This window comes from Psammomys obesus, unplaced genomic scaffold (genome assembly GCF_907164565.1).
Source record: "Psammomys obesus unplaced genomic scaffold, mPsaObe1.curated_primary_1811, whole genome shotgun sequence".
NCBI lineage: Eukaryota > Metazoa > Chordata > Mammalia > Rodentia > Muridae > Psammomys > Psammomys obesus.
Window position 1 is genome coordinate 7,473,771 of NW_026593286.1, and position 19,723 is coordinate 7,493,493.

Sequence of the window (19,723 nt, forward strand, 5' to 3'; positions counted from 1 at the left end):
TTCCCCAAATTCAGAAACTGACAGTATAAATACAGGTCCATCAAATATACAGCATTTATACTTCACTGTCTAACACTCAAAACAGTACTTCCAGATTCTTGGAGACATGTAAATCCCACAAAATTGTAAGCCTCATTTTGAAGACTTTACAAAGCATCTTCACCACGGAGAACCAGGGAAGCTAAAAATAGAGTGGACCCCCTGACACCTCTTCACTATAACTCTCCATATTGCAGCCCCTTCCTTTATTCTGAGCTCTGTCTCGGAAAGAAAATCTCTCAGCAGGGCCTTCCCTTCTCACAGTCACACTGATACCTGCTCAGACAGGTTGTTCTCTTCTTCTGATGTTGGCTCTATTTCTTTTCCACTAACAAGCTCCCATGCGGTGAAGTTTTTGGGGGGTGGGGTGAGGTGGTGGTAGTCAAACAGCATTTCCCAATACTGTAGTGAAATAGTTATTTGGCCAGCAGGGACTCCGCTTGGCTAAAACAGGAGTGACTAAGATCTGTCTGTGTAATGTTCTGATGGTGCCAATCTTTGCTTGCCTGCCTCTCTTTTTCTCTCATTTTTGATACTGGTGATCAAACTCAAGGCCATGTGAATGCTTGGTAAGCACTCTACCACACTAAGCTGTAACCCAGCACTATCCGTCTCTTAAAAAATAGGGAAGAAAAAAAATCCTCCCAGTTCTCCTTTTTATCCCCATGGTGGCTCCCCTTTCTTTCTGCTGAGGTCTTCGCCTGCTAAGGAAAGCCCACAATCTCATGGACCTGACCATGACTGAATTTCCTTCCCTCAGTCCACTCTTTCAGGGTATTTTCCAATGTATCCAGAAAACCTGAGATAAGGGTTTGCTGAGCTGAACATACCTAACATGACATCTCAACTCTACCACTCAAAACTAAGACCCTGACCCCTCAGCTCTCTGTCTTGGCACCACTGCTTTGTCTCTGACACCTAGCACAACAGACTTTCCATGATGAGAAAATGTTTTATATACCCATGCTGTCTATTATGTTGGTTACTAAGCTATAGGTGAGAACTGAGGATTTGAAATGTGGCTAGTGCAAATGAGGGATAGAATAGCCATAATTTAAAGTTAAACCATTACATATGGTTAGTATCTACAGTGCAGTTCCCTTCTTTATATCCTTGCTTCAAGCTTTCAACTTTCAAGCATTTCCTACGTTTGGAATAATTTGGGCCTTTTCACAGTTCTTTTGAAGTCTCTTAGTTTTATTTTCTTTCATCTACTTCCACTGCTGCTTTAACTCACATCCTGAATTAAGATCTGCAACTGCATCCTAACTAATACATTTGCTCAAGTTCTACCTTAAGCCACCTACACAAAAAGGTTTACCACCAGCATTTCTGGTTTAGCAGTTCAAAACTATTGCCAAAAATATTAAAAAAATGTGTATACTTCTGGGCTCAGTGTCCAGTCTTCCCCTTACTCGATCTACTACTCTGGTATGAGCCATCTCCTCGCTGTCATAAACAGTGCAGTTTTGCAGCTCGTTGCTGCCCATCACGTGGTATCATTCTGGCTCCTGTACTCTATATTAGTAACATATCATCAGGAGGTTTTCTTTTTTCTGCCTATGTAAATTCCAAGTTCTCTGCAACTCCAACCCTAAGATCCTTTCCTTTTACCAAGCTACTTATCCTCTGAAATCCTGCAGACTTAATTTGTTGCCTAGCAACACTACCCCTGTCCTTTTGTTGTACATACGTTCATCACAGACCCTCAATAAGAGTAGGACTGCATTCCTTTGCCTCAGTTAGGACATGGCCCTCAGCATTCTGACTGGCTCTTACTTAATTAAAATGTCTGTTCACAAGATCACTGCATTAATCTGTGCTTATCTCTAATAAACAGGAGACACGAAGGACAAGGTAAGACAGTCTGGTACAAGTTTGGCAGGTTTTGATGGGAGTTGTCAAGCTTGTCTAAGTGATTAAACCACACAAGCCAGTGAACACAAGGCAAAGAGTTATGCTGTACAACTTGTTAACACCATACTGGAGATCACACTGGATTTTAAATAGCCAGTAAAACACTACTGCTTCCAAATCTAGTCCATGCAGGTACTTCCCATATGCACACTAGAATCACACCGTTCCCCAAAAGCTTCCACCAAAGTACTTAAGTCAACCACATACACTGAACATAAGCAGTCTAAATTAATTAATCGGTTTAAGTATGAATATCTTGAAAGGTGGCTTATAATGCTTCTTAAAGAGTGCCACTTTCCAGAACAGGTTGGACTCATACAAAATGAGTAAGGTGGCAGAGCTAAAAGCCAACACTGGCCAACTGGGCTCTGCCAAAAGAACAAAGGAACCAACCAAAGGTGCATAGTGGCCTAAGATGGGACAACTTAAATATAAAAAAATTATCTTTACAACAGACTAAAACAGGTTTGTAATGGTTAATATATTGACTGTCCATTTGACAGGATGAGGATCATTTAAGAGGCAAGCCTCCCAGCACACCTGTGAGAACAATCTAGACTAGGTCAGCCTCTGAACACAGTTATGAGAGGCGAATCTTTTTGTTGTTTATTTTTGTTTTTCAAGACAGTGTTTTCCTGTGTGGCCTTGGCTGTCCTGGACTCACTTTGTAGACCAGGCTGTCCTTGAACTCACCGAGATCCCCCTGCCTCTGTCTCCTGGGGTGCTGGGATTCTAGGCATGCCCAGCTGAAGAGAGTATCTTGATTAGGGTGAAATGGGAAGACCACTGTAACTATGGTCAATACCATTCCATGGGCTAGCCCTACAGCCTTGGACTAAGGAAAAAGGAAAAAGTGAGCTAAGCACTAGTGTTCACGCTTTCTGCTTCCTGACCATGGCTCCAATGTGACCATAGCTCCTTTCACCATACCTTCCCACCATACCCTCCAACTGTGATTACAAAGATAACCCTTCCTTCCTTAAGCTGCTTTTGTCAGGATTACTTTAGTATAGCATCAGGAAAAGTGACTAATAAAAACATCTAGTATCTACCTGAGTTAATGAGAATGCTTAAATAATATATTCAGTGCTTATTCAAGTTAGTGGCTAGAGCATGAATAAATTAAAATAATGGCACTGGCTTTCCCCACACAGATTGTATCTGGGACAGTGAAGTCATCACTGTGGAAGGGCTCTGTTTTACAGAAGAAAACATTTAATTAGAGGAGGCAATACCAGAATCTGTAAACTGTTGTTATTATTTTTTAAAGATTTATTTATTTATGTACATGAGTGCTCTTTTCTCATGCACACCAGAAGAGGGCACCAGAGCTCATTATAGATGGTTGTAAGTCGCCAGGTGGTTGCTGGGAATCAAACTCAAGACTTCTAGGAAGAGCAGCCAGTTGCTCTTAGCCTCTGAAAATAATAGGAAATATTAACTAATTTGTAGATTTTAACAAGCCATGAAATAATAGGAAATATTAACTAATTTGTAGATTTTAACAAGCTTTTGAGTTCTATGGCAAAGGAAATTCTGGTTTCAGTATCACACTCTTCTAAGACACCCAAATTTCAGACTATTCACACAGCATGTTTCCAGAGAAACACTGGACTGATACAACAAAAGTTCTGTACAGCAACAGGTGAAGAAGCAACACAGATGGGAAGAAATAGAAAGGAGGAAGCAGGACGCTGGCATATGACATGTCACTGACTCATGCTTTGTCAAAGCAAGTCTGAACTTGGGGAAGTGTTACACCAGAGAGATACAAATCCAAATGAGGTAAGCTGTAAGGCTAGGGTAGGAAACAAGCTGATTCAAACATGTTTGCCCACTGGGTCACAGAGCACCGCCTATGCTGGGAAGACCCAAGAGCTGGCAAGCAGTGCTGGTGTGGAGGAGACTGACTTCCCTGCCAGCCAGGCAGGCTCAGTGCTGAGAAAGAAGAGGATCTTTTCATTTTTGTTAATTTGGATCTTAGGGTTTTTGCTTTAGTTTTGTCTCTGAAATGGACAACTACCCAAATCATGAAAGCCTGGTTAGTCCAGCAGCAACTCCAGGGAGATGCACAGTGATGACCCCATGGGCGTGCTCTCCTGAGTGAGGTGAAGAGCACGCACTCCCCGCTAGGCGTTCACTGCTGTGTGTGAGGGGTGAGGGCAGCTGCAGAGGAGGCATCTTTGGACTCAACTCATCTGGGACTTCAAACCTTTCAATCTTACAGAACAGAAATAAGGCCACATAGGCCCTACTTTCCTCACATATATTTGATCTGTAACTTAAGGGCTTACAATTCACAATTTTAAGCTTATATCTACAAGGTACTTTTGTGTTAGTTTAGCTTATAGGTCAAAACTTTAAAAGGGTCATATGTTCAAAAGCTACAGAAAAGTGAGCTAAAACTAGAGAGAAAAATCTTCCCATATTCACCAAACTGGTTGTCTTTCCCCACCCAAACAAGTTTTCCTTTTTATTTTCAACTATGAATATAAACTTTATCATGTTTGTACATACCCTTTCAATAACATGAACAAAATACTCTGTTGGGTGCAGATGTATTCAACAGTAGGAGTTCTTGTACCAATCTGTCTTCTGAGAATATTGTTGAAAATTTGAGCCACGTCTTTTTTGCCCTATTAGGAATACAATCATTAAAATATTTACCTGTCTAAATATTAAAATGTCCATCCACCCTTCAATATAAAGTCAAATAGTCACTGTGTAGTAGTCATGACTGAGTATGAGTTTCCAACATTTGTAGACATTAAATTTCCACTTTTATTCAGTTATCACAAATTCTTAATTTTAATAGTGTGCATTTTTAACACAATTTTACCATCAAAGTAAAATCTCGTTATAATCCATGTTAATTTCAACCACCTCTAGCTCTCAGAAGCACACTGACTCAGAACGGAAAGCAGCTGTTGGCAGCATACTTATAATCTGGGGTAATCTGTAGGGATATGAGCCTGAGACAAGCTGATACTTCTGTTGTGAAGAATATAGTGTGCACACTTTTACTGAAATGGAAAAGGAGAAGATTGTACTCTCAATGTAATGACACTAGAGAATTCTGTAAAAAGCTGAGTTTTAAGGGCAATTAGATAAACACCTCTATTTAACTCAGTCACCTAGGAAAGATTTAAAATACATTAATAATGAAAGCACTAAGTATTACAATACAATAGTTCAGAGACAAGAACTTTACAATACTACTGCACAAAACAGACAGACCATCTAGTGAACCTTAACAACTGGAAGTTGATTAAGAAATTAATAATGAAGAATTGGCCCCCAAGAGATGTATCAGAATAGTCATTGTCACAAGGCTAAGAAAGCCCAGAGAGCACTGAAGCCCATAGACAGATTATCCTGGGGCCTGTGTTGGCTCAGGTGCAGTAATGCTAACTTCTACAAATCAGTCCCATGGCACACACTTAAAAAAACAAAACAATCAACAACAACAACAACAACAACAAACCTAAAAACTGATGTCTCTAAAGTCTCAATATTAAATTCAATGTTCAGTTTAGGGAACAAAATAGGTGGAGATAAATGAGAAGAATTAGATATCCCAAATGTACCCCTCAAGTTAGCAGAAAAAAAAAATGCTTAGAATTTAATACACTATTAAAAGTATACAAAATCATCTATATAAATGGAAGTATCTTAGTTCTATCTTCTCTATAACAGGACAAAAATGTTTATTTTTCCTTCTTTAAAAAAGTATTGAAGTAGCCATTCTTCTCCTCTTCAAACTGTATCATATCATCCCCCCCCCCCCCCCACCAAACTTCCCCCGACCACCCCCCCCCCCCCCCCCCGCCAAAACCTACACAGACATCTAATCCCTCAGGCTGATAAACAGCAAGACTTAAAGCATGCTCATGATAGTCAGGGGGAAGCTGCTTATGCCCATGTCCAGTTCTTTGTATATATGCTTCTCAGGCTGAAATCAAGGGTCATTATCTTCATGAACTTACTATACACTTAACACGGCATGATCCAATTGCATGTGCTGAGGCAACAAAATTCAGGGGTTGAGGGGAGCAGGCCCCAATAGAAAAAGCAAGCTGTGTTGTCTGCAGCTAGCCCAGGAGTGAATGGGTTGGTTGTTTACTCCAGCTGCGGGGCCAAGGAGTACAGGCTCAATGTTACCAGACAAATTTTATAGAAGTCAGAATTCAAAATTGTGAATAAAGTCTATTTCAACATTACAGTAAATAAAAAAAAAAAAATTAAAAACAGTGTCAAGCAAACACAAAATGCATGATCTCTGCTCTAACAGACATTTTTAAAGTTATAACATTCTATGACTTTCTTTAGACTGCTCATTCCTTGACTTGGAGAGCACCTGTTTCTGAAATATAACCTAAATGAAAGGGCATCATGAACACCCAAGAAACTTCACATATAATGTAAAATGTGTTTACAAAGGTCAGGAGCCCCTGAATCAATAGGGATCTTAAAATGTCCCAAAGGATGGAATGCACAAAACAGACCACAAGAAGTGTTTTTGAGAATTAAGAAATGGATTTCTTACCTCAAAGTCAATGAGCTGTAAGTCAGCTACCAGGGTGCTGAGGAGTCCGCTATTGTAGAGCTCCTGAGCCAGCTGAGCTACCGCTTCTGTCTGAGGCTCTTTCTCATTTGTGCCGTACAGAATTTCTTTCATGGCAACCAAATTTTTGGAAACTTCTTCTGTAGCCTGATTTTTTTAAGGAAGGTGCAGAAGAGAAAAACAATTTTTAACACACATTTCATATTTATGTTAGCTCACAATTCAATTCTATATTATTTAACCTCAGACCTATGTGCAAGCTCCATCTCTCTCCTCAGAAGTTGGATAATGTACATGGATACATGACTGCATGCACTCTTCACAGGAAGGATGACATGTTCTGAGTATACAATGGAAACCTAGCTAATGTACAGGAGAAACAGGAATGACAAGTCTGGGATCCTCTTAAGCTCAGGGAAGTACTGGAGAAGAGGAAGGTGAGCTGGTGGAGCAGTAGGTATGTTGTGTATGTGTCAGAGAGACAGAGAGACAGATAGAGAGACAGACTAATAATAAGCAACTGTCAGGGAACAGGAACAGCACAAGACAGAAATGAGGGAGAGGGAAAAGTACAGGGTCTATATTATAGTTTGGGTCTGAAGTATCCCCCAAAAGACTCATGGGTAAAGGGCTTGGTTTTAGTCAGTAGGCTTTGAAGAAATGATTAGATCAAAGGGGGTCTAATCCCATTACATATATCAATCTACTGAGGGATTAATAATCTGATGGCTCTATTGAGAAACGAAGGTTACTAGGAATGTGCCTTGTCTTCAGACTCCTCTCTTACTCTTTTTGATTCCTGGTTGCTACAAGGTACGTAGCTTTCCATCAACAACAGGCTTGCCTTAAGCCTAAAAGCAATGAACTTGACTAACCAAAGACCAAGGTCTCTGAAACTGTAAACCTGTACTGTTTAGTGGTTTGCTTGTTATTTGTCAACCTAACACAAGTTAAGAGTCATCTGAGAAGAAGAAACTGTAATTGAAAATGCCTCCATTAAACTGACCCCTGGGGGCATTTTCTTGATTACTGTGGGCACTTTGACCTCTGGGTATATACCTTTGTGTGGTATAAGAAAGTAAACTGAGCAATCCATGGGAGCAAGCCAGTAAGTAGCATTACTCCATGGCCTCTGCTTGAGTTCCTGCCCCAACTTCTCTTTCCTCTCCAAGTCACACAGGGCATTTGGCAAAACACTCAAATGGCTAGCCTTAGTAGTTATACAGGAGTGGCTGAGCCTACGTTCTGCTTTCATCTCATCCAACAAAGTTTAACATCAAGCTTGAAGAGACAAACTAGAAATACAAGCAACCAAAAGAAATGACACTGACAGAATAAATAGGATGCAAAAAGTCACAAAATGATATGGAACACAGTCAAGAAAAACCAAGGATGTTAAATAAAAAACTAAAGACATAAGTTAGTTAACAGCAGTAAAGACACGCAGAAGAAACATTGCTGAGTAGTAATAACCATGCAAAAAGAATCATGGGAGTGAAGTAGAGGGGGACATCACATTCATGAACTTTAGGGTAAGTTTAAGTATTTTTTATATAACCATAGTTCCCAAAGCAGGATAAAAAGCTTTTGAAAATGTGATGAATGCAAATAACTTTGATTTGCCAGGTGCACACCTTTAATCCCAGCACTTGGGAGGTAGAGTCAGGTAGATGTCTTTGAGTTTGAGGCCAGCCTGGTCTCTTCCAGGAGATCGAGGACTACATAGAGGGACCCTATCTCAAAAACAAACAAACAAAAAAAACCCTAAACAAAGAACAAAATATAAATTTGACAGAAACTGCCAAAACAAATACTGGTAAAATTCAAATAAATCTCAAGTGTAAGAAATAGGGATAAGGTAGCTGGAGAGATGGCTCTGTCTTAAGAGTACTGGTTACTCTTCCAGAAGACCCAAGTTTGAGTTCCAGGCCTCCATGGGTACTCACAACAGTCTGGTAACTCCAGTTACAAGAGATATGATGCCCTCTTCTAAACTCCTGGTAAGATACCCTGTCTCAAAAAAGATAGGGATAGAGAAAAATACTAAACATCCGCTTCTGGCCTCTACTCATGTGCACCATAGATGTATACACATCCCCTTTCACAATATACCGTAATTCTATTAGTTCCACTAAAGAACCCTAATGGAGCTGGGTGGTGGATAGACCTGTGTGAGACAGAGGCTGGCCTGGTCTACAAAGAGAGTCAAGGACAGCCAAGGCTCTGTTACACAGAAAAACTCTGTCTTGGAAAAAAAAAAAAAACAAAAAATGACAAAAAACCCCCAACAAAAGTAGGGGAATGTCCCAGCCATAACCCCAGACAGAGAAGATCCTGCCCATGGTATAGCACTTCTTTCCTGACAGATGTCAAAACAGCTGGAGGGCATCTTTAAAGGTTTGGGCAATCACGAGAAAGAATCTAGAGTGGAGTGACTCTCTTTGCCTTCCAGATTAAAGCTGAACAGAGTATATGACACCACACTGAAGGTTTTAACTTCTCACTATTTAACTGTAATTTCATTATCAGCCTAACACCCTGCCTGTACAGACATATCTGTGTTCTGAAGGATATCCAGCAAATCACCTATCACATCACACCTCTGTGGCCTGCCTAAATTGGTAACCAAAATGTCCAACAGGAAAAAACCATAATTGGGCCTATCATAATATCTTTGCAGTAATGATCTAATACAATGTGTGTGAGTGTGTGTGTATGTATGAGATCCACCTGGCTCCTTCAGCATCCTGCTGAGAAACACAAACATGTCCTCTTCCCCATATTAATACAGGGTTGGGGCCCTGCCATATTCTAGTAATTGGATCTTTCCATTTCATTTGGGAATAATTATCCTTGGTATTAGGGTACCACAATGGCTCAGCCACAGAACGGCCTTGTATGTATATGTGTACACACACACACACACACACACACACACACACACACACACACACACCCTGGCCCCCACCATCCCCACCTACGATTTCTCTGTATAGCCCTGGTTGGAGCTCTCTCGATAGACCAGGCTGTCCACCAATTCACAGAGATCTACCTGCCTCTGCCTCCCAAGTGCTGAGATTAAAGGAATGAACCACCACTGCCTGACTATGATCTAATAAATTTAGGGTGTAGTTACTCAACACTATTTGCAAATCATATTTGTAATTATTTGTATTATTTTTGTTGAATACCTTGATAAAATAAAGATACTTCTTTCATATTTTCTGAGTATAAGTTTTTTAAAAAATGAAGTTAATTTAGTAAAATCTTTTCACTAACCCATTTTGACCAGGTGTACTGTGCATGCCTTTAATCCTGGCAGAAGGGAATAGATCTCTTTGAGCTCCATTCCAGGCCGGCCAGTCTTCATAGGAAGCTTCAGGCCAGTCAGGGATATACAAGGAGATTCTGACTTAAAAAATAATAATCAACTCTATTTTGATTTCTAAGGTTTTCCGCCTAAATGCTTACAAATTGCCCTACACCAATCCTACTATGAAACCTTAGGTGCCTATGTGAAGCAGAGCTTACCTTTTCTGGTCGAGTATCTATTGTTTACACTGCTTAGAGTTCTGAATAGTTCAATATCTCATATGCAATAAAGAACCCCAAATGTAATTTTTCTGGACCAAGAGGAAATCACTTAAAAGCAGGATAGATTCTATTATAATCTGTTTACATGCAGTGCCTTTTCAGTTCCATCTCATTAACCTTTATTCCAAGTGATTCTCATTGACAAAAAAACAAAAAAACAAACAAACAAAACAAAACAAAACAAAACAAACAAACAAAAAAAACCTGGCACTTAATAAAGTTTTTAAGTGGGTTATCTGGTGGTTTTATGCCCATGATCCTACATGGCAGGTCTCCTTTTGCCTCCTTTGCTTTTCTGGTTAGACTCAAATTTTAACAATCTTAGAAACTCTTAGCTGATTCATTTTGAAATCATTATGATTTTAATCTTTAAACTCAGGTCAAATTCCATGCTTTTTTCTGAGAGCAACAAGTGCCTAAGAAAGCAGGGACAGCTAAAGGGCAAGGGTTTCATCTTGAGGTGATGAAATGTTCTAGAACTGACTGCAATTATGGTCACATACATCCATGAATAAACTAAAAGGACACAGGTGATCTTCATGGTATGTAAATTCAATAACGCTGTCTTTCAAAGACATAAGAGAGGCAGGGACAAAATAGAAAGCTATACTTCTGAGTTGAAAGCAAGTTCACTAGCAAAGTCCCCTCCCTTTCCCAAGATGCACTACCTGCAGCATTAGGGGTGAGAAGACAAGGACAATGGAATTACATATCTACCTCTCAATGCTTACTTGCTTTTAATTCTGATCCCCTCCTGCCCTCTTGGGAACCCAATGTATTATCTCTTCTCATGTAACCAATTCCCAACTCACCCGATTTTCAGCGTTTACACATGATCAAGACTCTTTAACAGAACTAAATAAGCTCTTCTGGACACCACAAATTCCTCCCAGCTACACTTCAACCATAATTAAATCACTCAAATATTTGCCCAAGTTTGCACATCTCCTGTATTCACTGCTCATCCCAATCCCACATGGCTCCTATACCTAACACTTCATTGCTTTTGGCTAGCCAACAGTGACTTACATGCCACTAAAGGTAATTATTGTCTGTCTTCATTCTGTCTGGACACCTGCAGCCTTTGTACTTGTTGCTTACTGTACCCTTCCCCACCTCTCTAGTTGCTGCTTGGTCTCCTTTTCAGTTTGTCCTCCTTGCTAAATAAACCGGTAAATATCAAGTATTTTACAAGGCCAGGTATGAGGACTTCTTTCCTTCCCTTTATTACCCTATAGTTCCTCTTTAAGTGATCTCATCCACACCCACTGCTTTAATTAACTCCTAAAAGCAGATGCCTATCTCCAGTTCTCCCAGGCTTTGCCACTCAGCAGTCTACACAAAATGTTTCCAGTTAGACATCTTACTGTACGGTTACTACTTCAAACCCAGTGAATCTACAGCAGAACTCAGGTTGTTGCCCACTGCCTGGTATTCTTTCCTTGTCCTTAGACCAGCAGTAATACAAGTCTCTGCACGTGTCAGAACTCAAGGGTCACTGACAACTCTCCTTCTAAGCCAGCAACGGCTAAGTGTTTCCAACTCTCCCAGATCCAGCCCTGTTGTCTCTTCTGCCATCACCATCAAAGTCCTGTATCTCCTGCAGAAACTACTAACTAGATTACTGACTGGCTTCCTTCTACTCCTGTTAGAACTCCTATATTCTTTTCCAGATCATGACACAGATAACAAAGACGTGTTGAAAATGCTCCAATGATTACTTATTTCTCTTTGAATGGTGCAAACTCTTTCTTAACATGACCTATAAATACAAAATCTGGCCCTAACTATGGCTAGACAGTATAGTTTCTCCCCCTCTATTTACCCATGACGTTATGGGTTTTCCTCAGAGTCCTTCCATATGTGGTTTCCTATGCTCATGTGTCCTTTGCACCCACCTCCTGGCCAATTCCCTTTCTTTCTGTAGGGTTTCGCTCAGTTTTGGATCACTTTTTCACAGGTCTTCCTAGGTAAAATCTGTCACATACTAGTCTACTTCTTCCTCGCATTGTTTCTCAAAGCTGCATATTATTCCTCAGTTTATCATTTCCCAGTTACTTCCCTCTGCTACACTGTGAGCTTGTAGGTGCTCCATACATGTAGCAGATACAGGACCTCAAGGGGAGCCACTCTGGAAAACCCCACTGAAAAGGCAACAGGAAGAGTGCTTTAAAAGGCCCAGAGGCAGACTAGATTGTACAGAAGAGTTTGGAGCGGGGCCGGCAGGGTGAGTGTTAGGAGCAGCTCATCTGGTTTATTTCTAGAAAGAACCACTAAATTCAGAATCCCTGTTTAACTCCCCTAGCCCTGCTGGTTCACCAAATAGGCAAAGCAAGAACTGAGCTAATCTTTCAGTTACTGATAAAGGAAGAAAAGAGGGTGGCTACTAGAGTTAGGAACCAAATGCTGTCTGGTACTGGAAAAACACACCTGACTTTAATAAAGAGCAAAGCACCTGAGATTGAGATTGAAAGGGGGGAGGGGGAGAAAGGAACTGCAATTCAATGAAAAGGAATCAACAAATTAATCACAGCACTATCTGCTTGACCATGTAAGGCTGCCATGTTACTTAAGGACTAAGTACTCTAGGTGTTCACATTGTCATGGTGCAGACATCTCCCCAAGCTAACCCCAAGGAAAAACAGTTCCTGCATCTGGTATTCAACTAACTGAAAAGAACGGTTTGTTTCCCTGATGGCTGTGTTGGAAATCCTGAGTCACAGCACACCCACACTCCTATCACTCCGTAAGGGAAACCAGTAAGTTCAAAGGTAAGTGTGCCTTCTGCTACACATCTAAAACAGTTCTCAAGCAGTGGGTCAGGACCCTGCTGGGGTCTGAATAGCCCTTTCATAGGGGTCAAATATCAGAAACTTACATTACGGTTCATAACAGTATCAAAATTACAGTTATGAAGTAGCAATGAAAACAATTTTATGGATGGAGGTCACCACAACATGAGGGAACTGTATTAAAGGTCACAGCCATTAGGGAGGTTGAGAACCATTAGTCTAATTTGAATATTGTCTGTCAGCTCTTTTCACTCACTCTATTTCAGACTTGTTTGAACGTTCTGCCAACTTATGGCTAATTTATTTAATTTGCCCATATATTTATTGTTTGATTATTCATTTATGCAATGAGGATCAAAACCAGGGTCTTTTACTTATTTCAACTATTTGTGTGATTTCTGATTCCTATTACCTGAGCAATTTCCAACTGATTAAACAAAAAGTAAGCAAACCAGTGAAAAAGGGCACAGCTGCAGCCATACACACACACACACACACACACACACGATAATTCTGCAGGCATTATTAAATTGCCACAGAGAGAATGGTCATGCTGGATTGGATTGGTTTCTTTCAGTGTTCTGCTGAGGCCATGCCAAGTGCCATTTCTGGAGGGTCTGTATCAGTCAATGTATACTCTGCCTCACTAACCACATCCTTCTCATCTGCACTTCCTACTTATGTTCCCACACCCACTGAGTCGCTTTTCACACTTACAGCACCTCTAAATACTCCCCCTTTCAAGCTGCTGAAATCCCCGCTCACCTAATCCACTGGCCCCTCACTGAGGAGTTATCTGTGTGCTAAGACTGTGCCTCAGTGCTGCCACAAGAGATCAATGCTTCTGGATTCCTTACACTCCTGGATGATTTCACCCACAACTTTTCTACCCCAGCTCCCAAAGTTGTAATCATTGTAAATGGTGAGGGAACACATGCATACATGGTTTACCAATGATTTGTGCTCCTTGTCTGACTTCAATCCAGCTTGGAAACATTTCTGTCTGCTGGACTGATTTCCTAGGAGTGCACATTTCAAAACAGCTGCACTTTCCTCCAGCATGTTTAGTATCCTACTCTGGATATGCACATCTCACTTTACTCCTCTATGAAGAGACTTTCCAGGGAAAACTTTCTAAATTCTTGTTCCATAATGATACACTCCTGCTATCTTTTGACTCAATCCCAGAATACATGTGCTGTACTCCTGAATACTTTTTTTTGTTTTGTTTTGAGACATACCCTCACTATGTAGAGATGGCTGATGTGGAACTCACTATACAGTTTGAATTAATTTAAAATTGACAGTAATCTCCTGCCTCACCCTTGTGGAATTATGGGCATATGCCACCATGTTTGACCTAAAATATAAACCTGACCTTCCAGTACTAGGGACTAAACACAGGGCTTTGAACATGCTGGTTAAGTATTCTACCATGGAGCTATAATCCCAGCACCCAAGATACTAAGCACAAAATCAAGTAGTTTTTACTTTGACCAAGTACTTGTTGTAAACATTACCTGTAATAATCAGTACCTCCTGAGAGGATGCCCCTCAGAGGGGCTCTTGCCAAACTGACCAACCTATACTAGTTACATTGTGAAAAGACACCAGCCAAGACCCAAATCGAGGATCATTCTATAAAATATTCAAGTATTTAGGTCACAAGGTTAAAGAAAGACCGACCAAGAAGCTGTTCCAGATTGAAGCAGCTAGGCAGATGTGACTTGAACTGAACTGCTGATCCAGAGGTTATTTGAAGGCTTCATGCATCAACAGTAGTGTGCCCTGTTACTTTCTTGATTTCTATCTTCCCACTGTGGCAATGTTAAATGTAACTTTTGTGGAAGTGGGTAGAGTCTTACAAGTTTACCAACCCTCTTATTCTGCCATTTCTTTCCAGGTAGGGGCATTTCACCTCACTACCAAAAATCTATGGCTCTATGTCTGTGTGCTGCAGAAAGGGCTTTACAAGGGGCCTCAAGGATATCCTTTCTGGTTTAGAGGATCATCTGATCCTTAACCTGATCTCAAATAAAGGTCTTTAATTCTTTTGTTCTGTCTTCTACTTTCATTCTCACCTGGAGCAGAGATGATGCTCCAGATGAAAGCCCGAGCAGTCACACCCCTCCTCCTTCCCTTCCAGGTGTGCTCCAGCTGCCCTCCCTCCTGGAGCCCCATCCTTTCCTGCTACCTAACAGCAGCTGTGCCTTTCTTCCGTCACCAGCCTTGCAGGGCTGAACCTTCTCATGTTCCTCTCATTTCCTTAACATACTTAAGGAGTTTTGGAAAGGGCTGACTCATACTCTTAACTCTACCTGCACTCTAGTGTCCGACAGCAATTTACACATGGAATGACCTCATGATTTTATTAGTTGGCAGAACACTCTTCAAGTGCTCATCAGTTGGACATGGTGTTCTGAAACACAGATGCTACTCCTGCATGGCCAGGGAGCCTCATATTATGTATCACATGCAAACTGCTTTATTAACAGCAGCCAACTGTTTATATAAATACTTAGTCAAGAGTACCCCTTGTGACAAGTTACTCATTTGACTGGAAAATGAAGTCACATGTCCCCCACTGCTTACTCTACAAGGTAAGAGGGAAAAAATTTGGTTAAGATCTTAGTTGTTTCCTTAGGACTTTTGAGAAGTGACCTATGAAGTAGCTGCATATAGCAAAACCTAGAAGTGCCTGAGTTGAGCAGAGTTTGGGCATGGCAGTTTCTTAGAATTCAGGCTATGGGGTGGAAGACATAGCTTAAGTCCCTTGGAGGGCAGGAAAGGGACTAATGAAGTAGGAAGGTTCCCTAGCATCTACACACAACCAAATAAGAACTTTATTTAGCTTTAGGAATTATTTTTAAAATATTTAAGTTATTGGATCAGTGTAAACAGCGGTGCAGTTGGCCTATTTCAGGACCTTCCAAACCAAAAAGCCTTTCTGCCTTAACCCTGACATCTTTATAACACTCACCTATGCTGCTGACACTCAGGCCACAGTGCGGTCAATGTGCACAGAGCCAGGGCCACATCAACACCAAGCATACAGATGGAAGATGGAATAAGGCTTTCACTGGGTGAAAGCAGGGCCTGGGGAGGGTTACTTTGTTTTTATAAATTAGCAATTTCAAAATAAACATTTAAAGCAAAACAAAGTAGGATATGGGGTGAATGCCTTTAGTCCCAGCCCTTGGGAGGCACATGCAGGCAGAGCTCTCTCTGTTTAAGACCAGCCTTGTCTAAACAGCAAGTTCCATGACCACGCCAGCTAGACCCACATAGTAAGAAAAAGAATCAAAGTTCTGTATGGAAGCATGTGAAGATGAGACAAAGCTATAAGATGGAATCTAAAGTAAAGTAAGGTCAGTAAGATGGCTCATCTAGTAGAGGAGCTTGCACACTGAGGCCTGGGAACTTGAGAGGAGCCCTGGGTCCCACAATATGGCTGAAGAACTGACTTCTGAGACTTTTCTCCAGGCACATCATGGCATGTGCTACTCTCACATAAATAAACACACACTCACACACAAGAAATTGGTAGATATTTTTGGTGCATTATATTATTATTATTATTATTATTATTATTATTATTATTATTATTATTTTAACTCCTGTACTGAATGCTTTTTAACCTCTTCACTGCAGACCAGACAATATCTGACAATGCTAAACTAAAGGATCGTGGACTTAAAAAAAATAATCTGTTAATAACTTCTGGTGTCAAAGATTTCTCTAAGCAATTTAGTAACCACGAGTCATAGTTAAAGGGCCATGCTATGAAAAGGGTATTCCCTTTCCCCTGTTGAATATGCTAGCAAACATACTCTTCTCTCAGAACATTAGTGTTCATGCTGATGAAGAAAAACAAATACAAGCTGGCCGTGGCAGCCATCTCTTCTTGTATGGCAGGTAGTGGGTAGAATATGAGAATAGTTATTAATATGGCATAGCTGTTAGGCTATGGTAAAACAAGGTTCACACTGCTCTTTTCTGCCACTTACCTAAAAATAAGGATAGTAAGTTTTTTCTTCTTGTATAAAGAAAAGAGGTTTTGGTAATTTTTATTTATTTATTTTTTTTAAGGATGACAAAGTTAAAAAAGGGCTGATCTATCTGTACAATACACAGTCTTAACATGGTAAGTATGTGCTATGGAACACAAGCAAAAACACCAGCATGTTACAAGTGAAGGAATAAACAATCACATGGTTTAATCATTTTGTCTAAGAAATAATAAGAAGCAAATGGGAAAATGTCTGTGGACACAATGACTAAAGTAGAAATATACAATTGTATTATGGTTTGGCATAGCTAATTGTGAATTCCATTTCCATATAATGAGTTGCTTAGGAAACAGTTTTTTTCACCTGAGAATGGTAACAAGAAGCCAATGGATCTCAAAGTAACAGAGGCTCCTCTATGAAGCAGCTCACAAAAGGATGGTGGTGTACAGATGTGCCAACAGTGTAGTTAGCACTCCTTCGATAGCACTTAGAACTAAGTGCTCACCTAGCCCATGCTAACACTCCATAAGGAGGAGCTAAGAAAGCCAGCTTCCACCACTACACTGCCTAATATGAAGACAAAAGTAGACTCCCTATTAGACTTCCACTCATAGGCCTGAGCTCTATCTCCTGTCACACGTGAAGAATGTTTAAACCTTGCTTTACAGCAGATGGCCCCTTAAAACCATTTCACTAGGAACTATGCCGAGACTTCTAGTCTTCAAAGACATCCTGTACAAATCAAACTCCTCTGGCTCACTGAACTATTACTTACAGTAGTTTTGACCTGCCATGTCAGCCTCGTTATTCCTTTCAACACACATCATTCCACAACCTCAAGCAAGGCCTTTGCTTGGACTAGAATTTGAATAACAGACTTCTGTTATTGCAACCTGTCCTCAGTAGTCTCTTTAGGAGCTTTATTACATTATTTATTTTTGGAGCACACACAGGTTTTTCTAAGCCACATCCGCTCTGGCTGATGCAGGAAACAAACACCTTTTCTTCTCTCTCAAGTTATAGTTGATGTACAACACTCTATGACATAGTGTACAGTTTGCTGTGCTCGCGTGTGTATACCTTACGAAACCATCAAGAAAGTGAACACAGACATCATTACCAAAAGTCTCCTTATGTCCCCCCTGTAGTCATTTTTTAATTTATTCTCTATTCCTATATACCAAAGCCACCACCAATCTGCATTCTGTAGCTATAGACTGATTACATTTTCTAGAATCATGTCCACTGGCTACTTTCAGCAACATATTTATTTTGAAATTTGCCTATTATATACAGTTCATCCTTGTATTGTTAACGGTGTTCTATTACACAAACATGGCCCAAGTGGTTTATTCATGCACCTGGTTATTTCCTGATTTGGGCTATTACACATAAAACTTCATACAAGTCTTTGTATGGATATTTATTTCATGTATTCTTGGGTATATACTTAAGAGTGGCATGGTCAGACCAAAGCTGATTTAAGATCAGTTCTTTAAGAACTTGCCTGCCTTCTAAAGTGGTTATACCATCTCATACTCTCAGCAGCTCCAGCTGCTCTGGCATAGTGAATGTGTTCCATAGTAAACATTCTAAGACTCTGTGCTGATTCTTCTTTTCTGCCTAATTTCATTCATCCATCATTATCTATTCTAATCAATCAAACTGCTGGTTACAGTTTTGATTTCCTTCAGGTAAATTAATCATACTATATGTTCAGAGTTGAAGGCTATATTGTGCTGCAGAACACAGGAACCCTGTGATTAAACTGATTCAGAGTTAGACATATTACTATATTCATTTAATCATGAAAAAAGTTTTCTGATTATCCTGAACTACAGGGGGAGTACCCTAGAGGCTCCAATATTTGAATACTTGGCCTCTAGTTAGTGGAGCTGTTTGGGAAGGTTAGAATGTGTGACCTTGTGGAGGAGGTGCATCACTGTGGTTGACGCCACTCAAGTGTTGTCTGTTGTGGCTTCAGGATCAAACATGAGCAGCTGAGAAGCTGCTGCACCAGCCACCTGCCGATATGCTTCCCCTCCACTGTAGACTAAACCTCTGGAACCAGGAGCCCAAGAAATATGGTCTTTTTGTAAGCTAACTTGGCTGTGGTGTTTTGTTACAGCAACAGTGAGGCAATCAATATATAACTCAGCAATACTAGCACAGGACAGAGCTCTAAGTGGCAGTACTTAAAGAGAAATATGATTCTTGGTCATCTTCAATCAATCCAAGGAGTCACTGGTTAGGGCTCCTTACTGCTAGTTACATAGTCCATGTGGGTGTTTTATCACATTCAGCAGGCATTAATGCTAGATGAGAGCAAGGTGGCACCAGTCTGCATGAACTGCTTTCTATTCTATCTTCAATATATAAGTATTTACTGAGGTATGTCTTTAAAGGCTCATATTCCACTGAGAAAGAAACATAATTACATATATTACACAGAAAAAGAGAGCAAGGTAAGAGGAGAAATGCAGAACAAGTCTTCATTTTAAATAGCAAACTGAGTGAAAAGGTGGTATTTGAAAAAAGATCCTATGTGAACCACAGAGGGAGCTAGGAAGAAGACCCTGCAAAAAGGCAAGAGCCAAATGCAAAGGCTTAAGGCAGGACTGTGAGTTGCTCAAGGGGAAAACTGTGTGTGGGGTGGGGTAAGGGCACTAAGCTCAGGGTTAGGTTTTTTTTTTTTTTTTTTTGTCAATCTGAAGATGGCAAATATTTCAGGTTGGCAGGCACATACAATTTCTATCTCATGTATTTGGTTTTGTTTATTTGAGACAAGTTCTCTTATAATCCTGGTT

The 19,723-nt window shown here is 40.4% G+C and overlaps 1 protein-coding gene across 2 annotated transcripts in view; it reads right to left on the minus strand.

Annotated features, from left to right (window-relative positions):
* Cab39 (calcium binding protein 39) overlaps positions 1-19,723 on the minus strand; it is a 70,804-nt gene that overhangs the window by 14,368 nt on the left and 36,713 nt on the right. For both annotated transcript variants that reach the window (XM_055616594.1, XM_055616595.1), the window contains 2 exons: positions 6,503-6,667; positions 4,474-4,592 (listed from right to left, as the gene is read on the minus strand). In XM_055616594.1, coding sequence (XP_055472569.1) covers positions 4,474-4,592; positions 6,503-6,667 — 284 coding nt within the window. The remainder of the gene's footprint in view (positions 1-4,473; positions 4,593-6,502; positions 6,668-19,723) is intronic.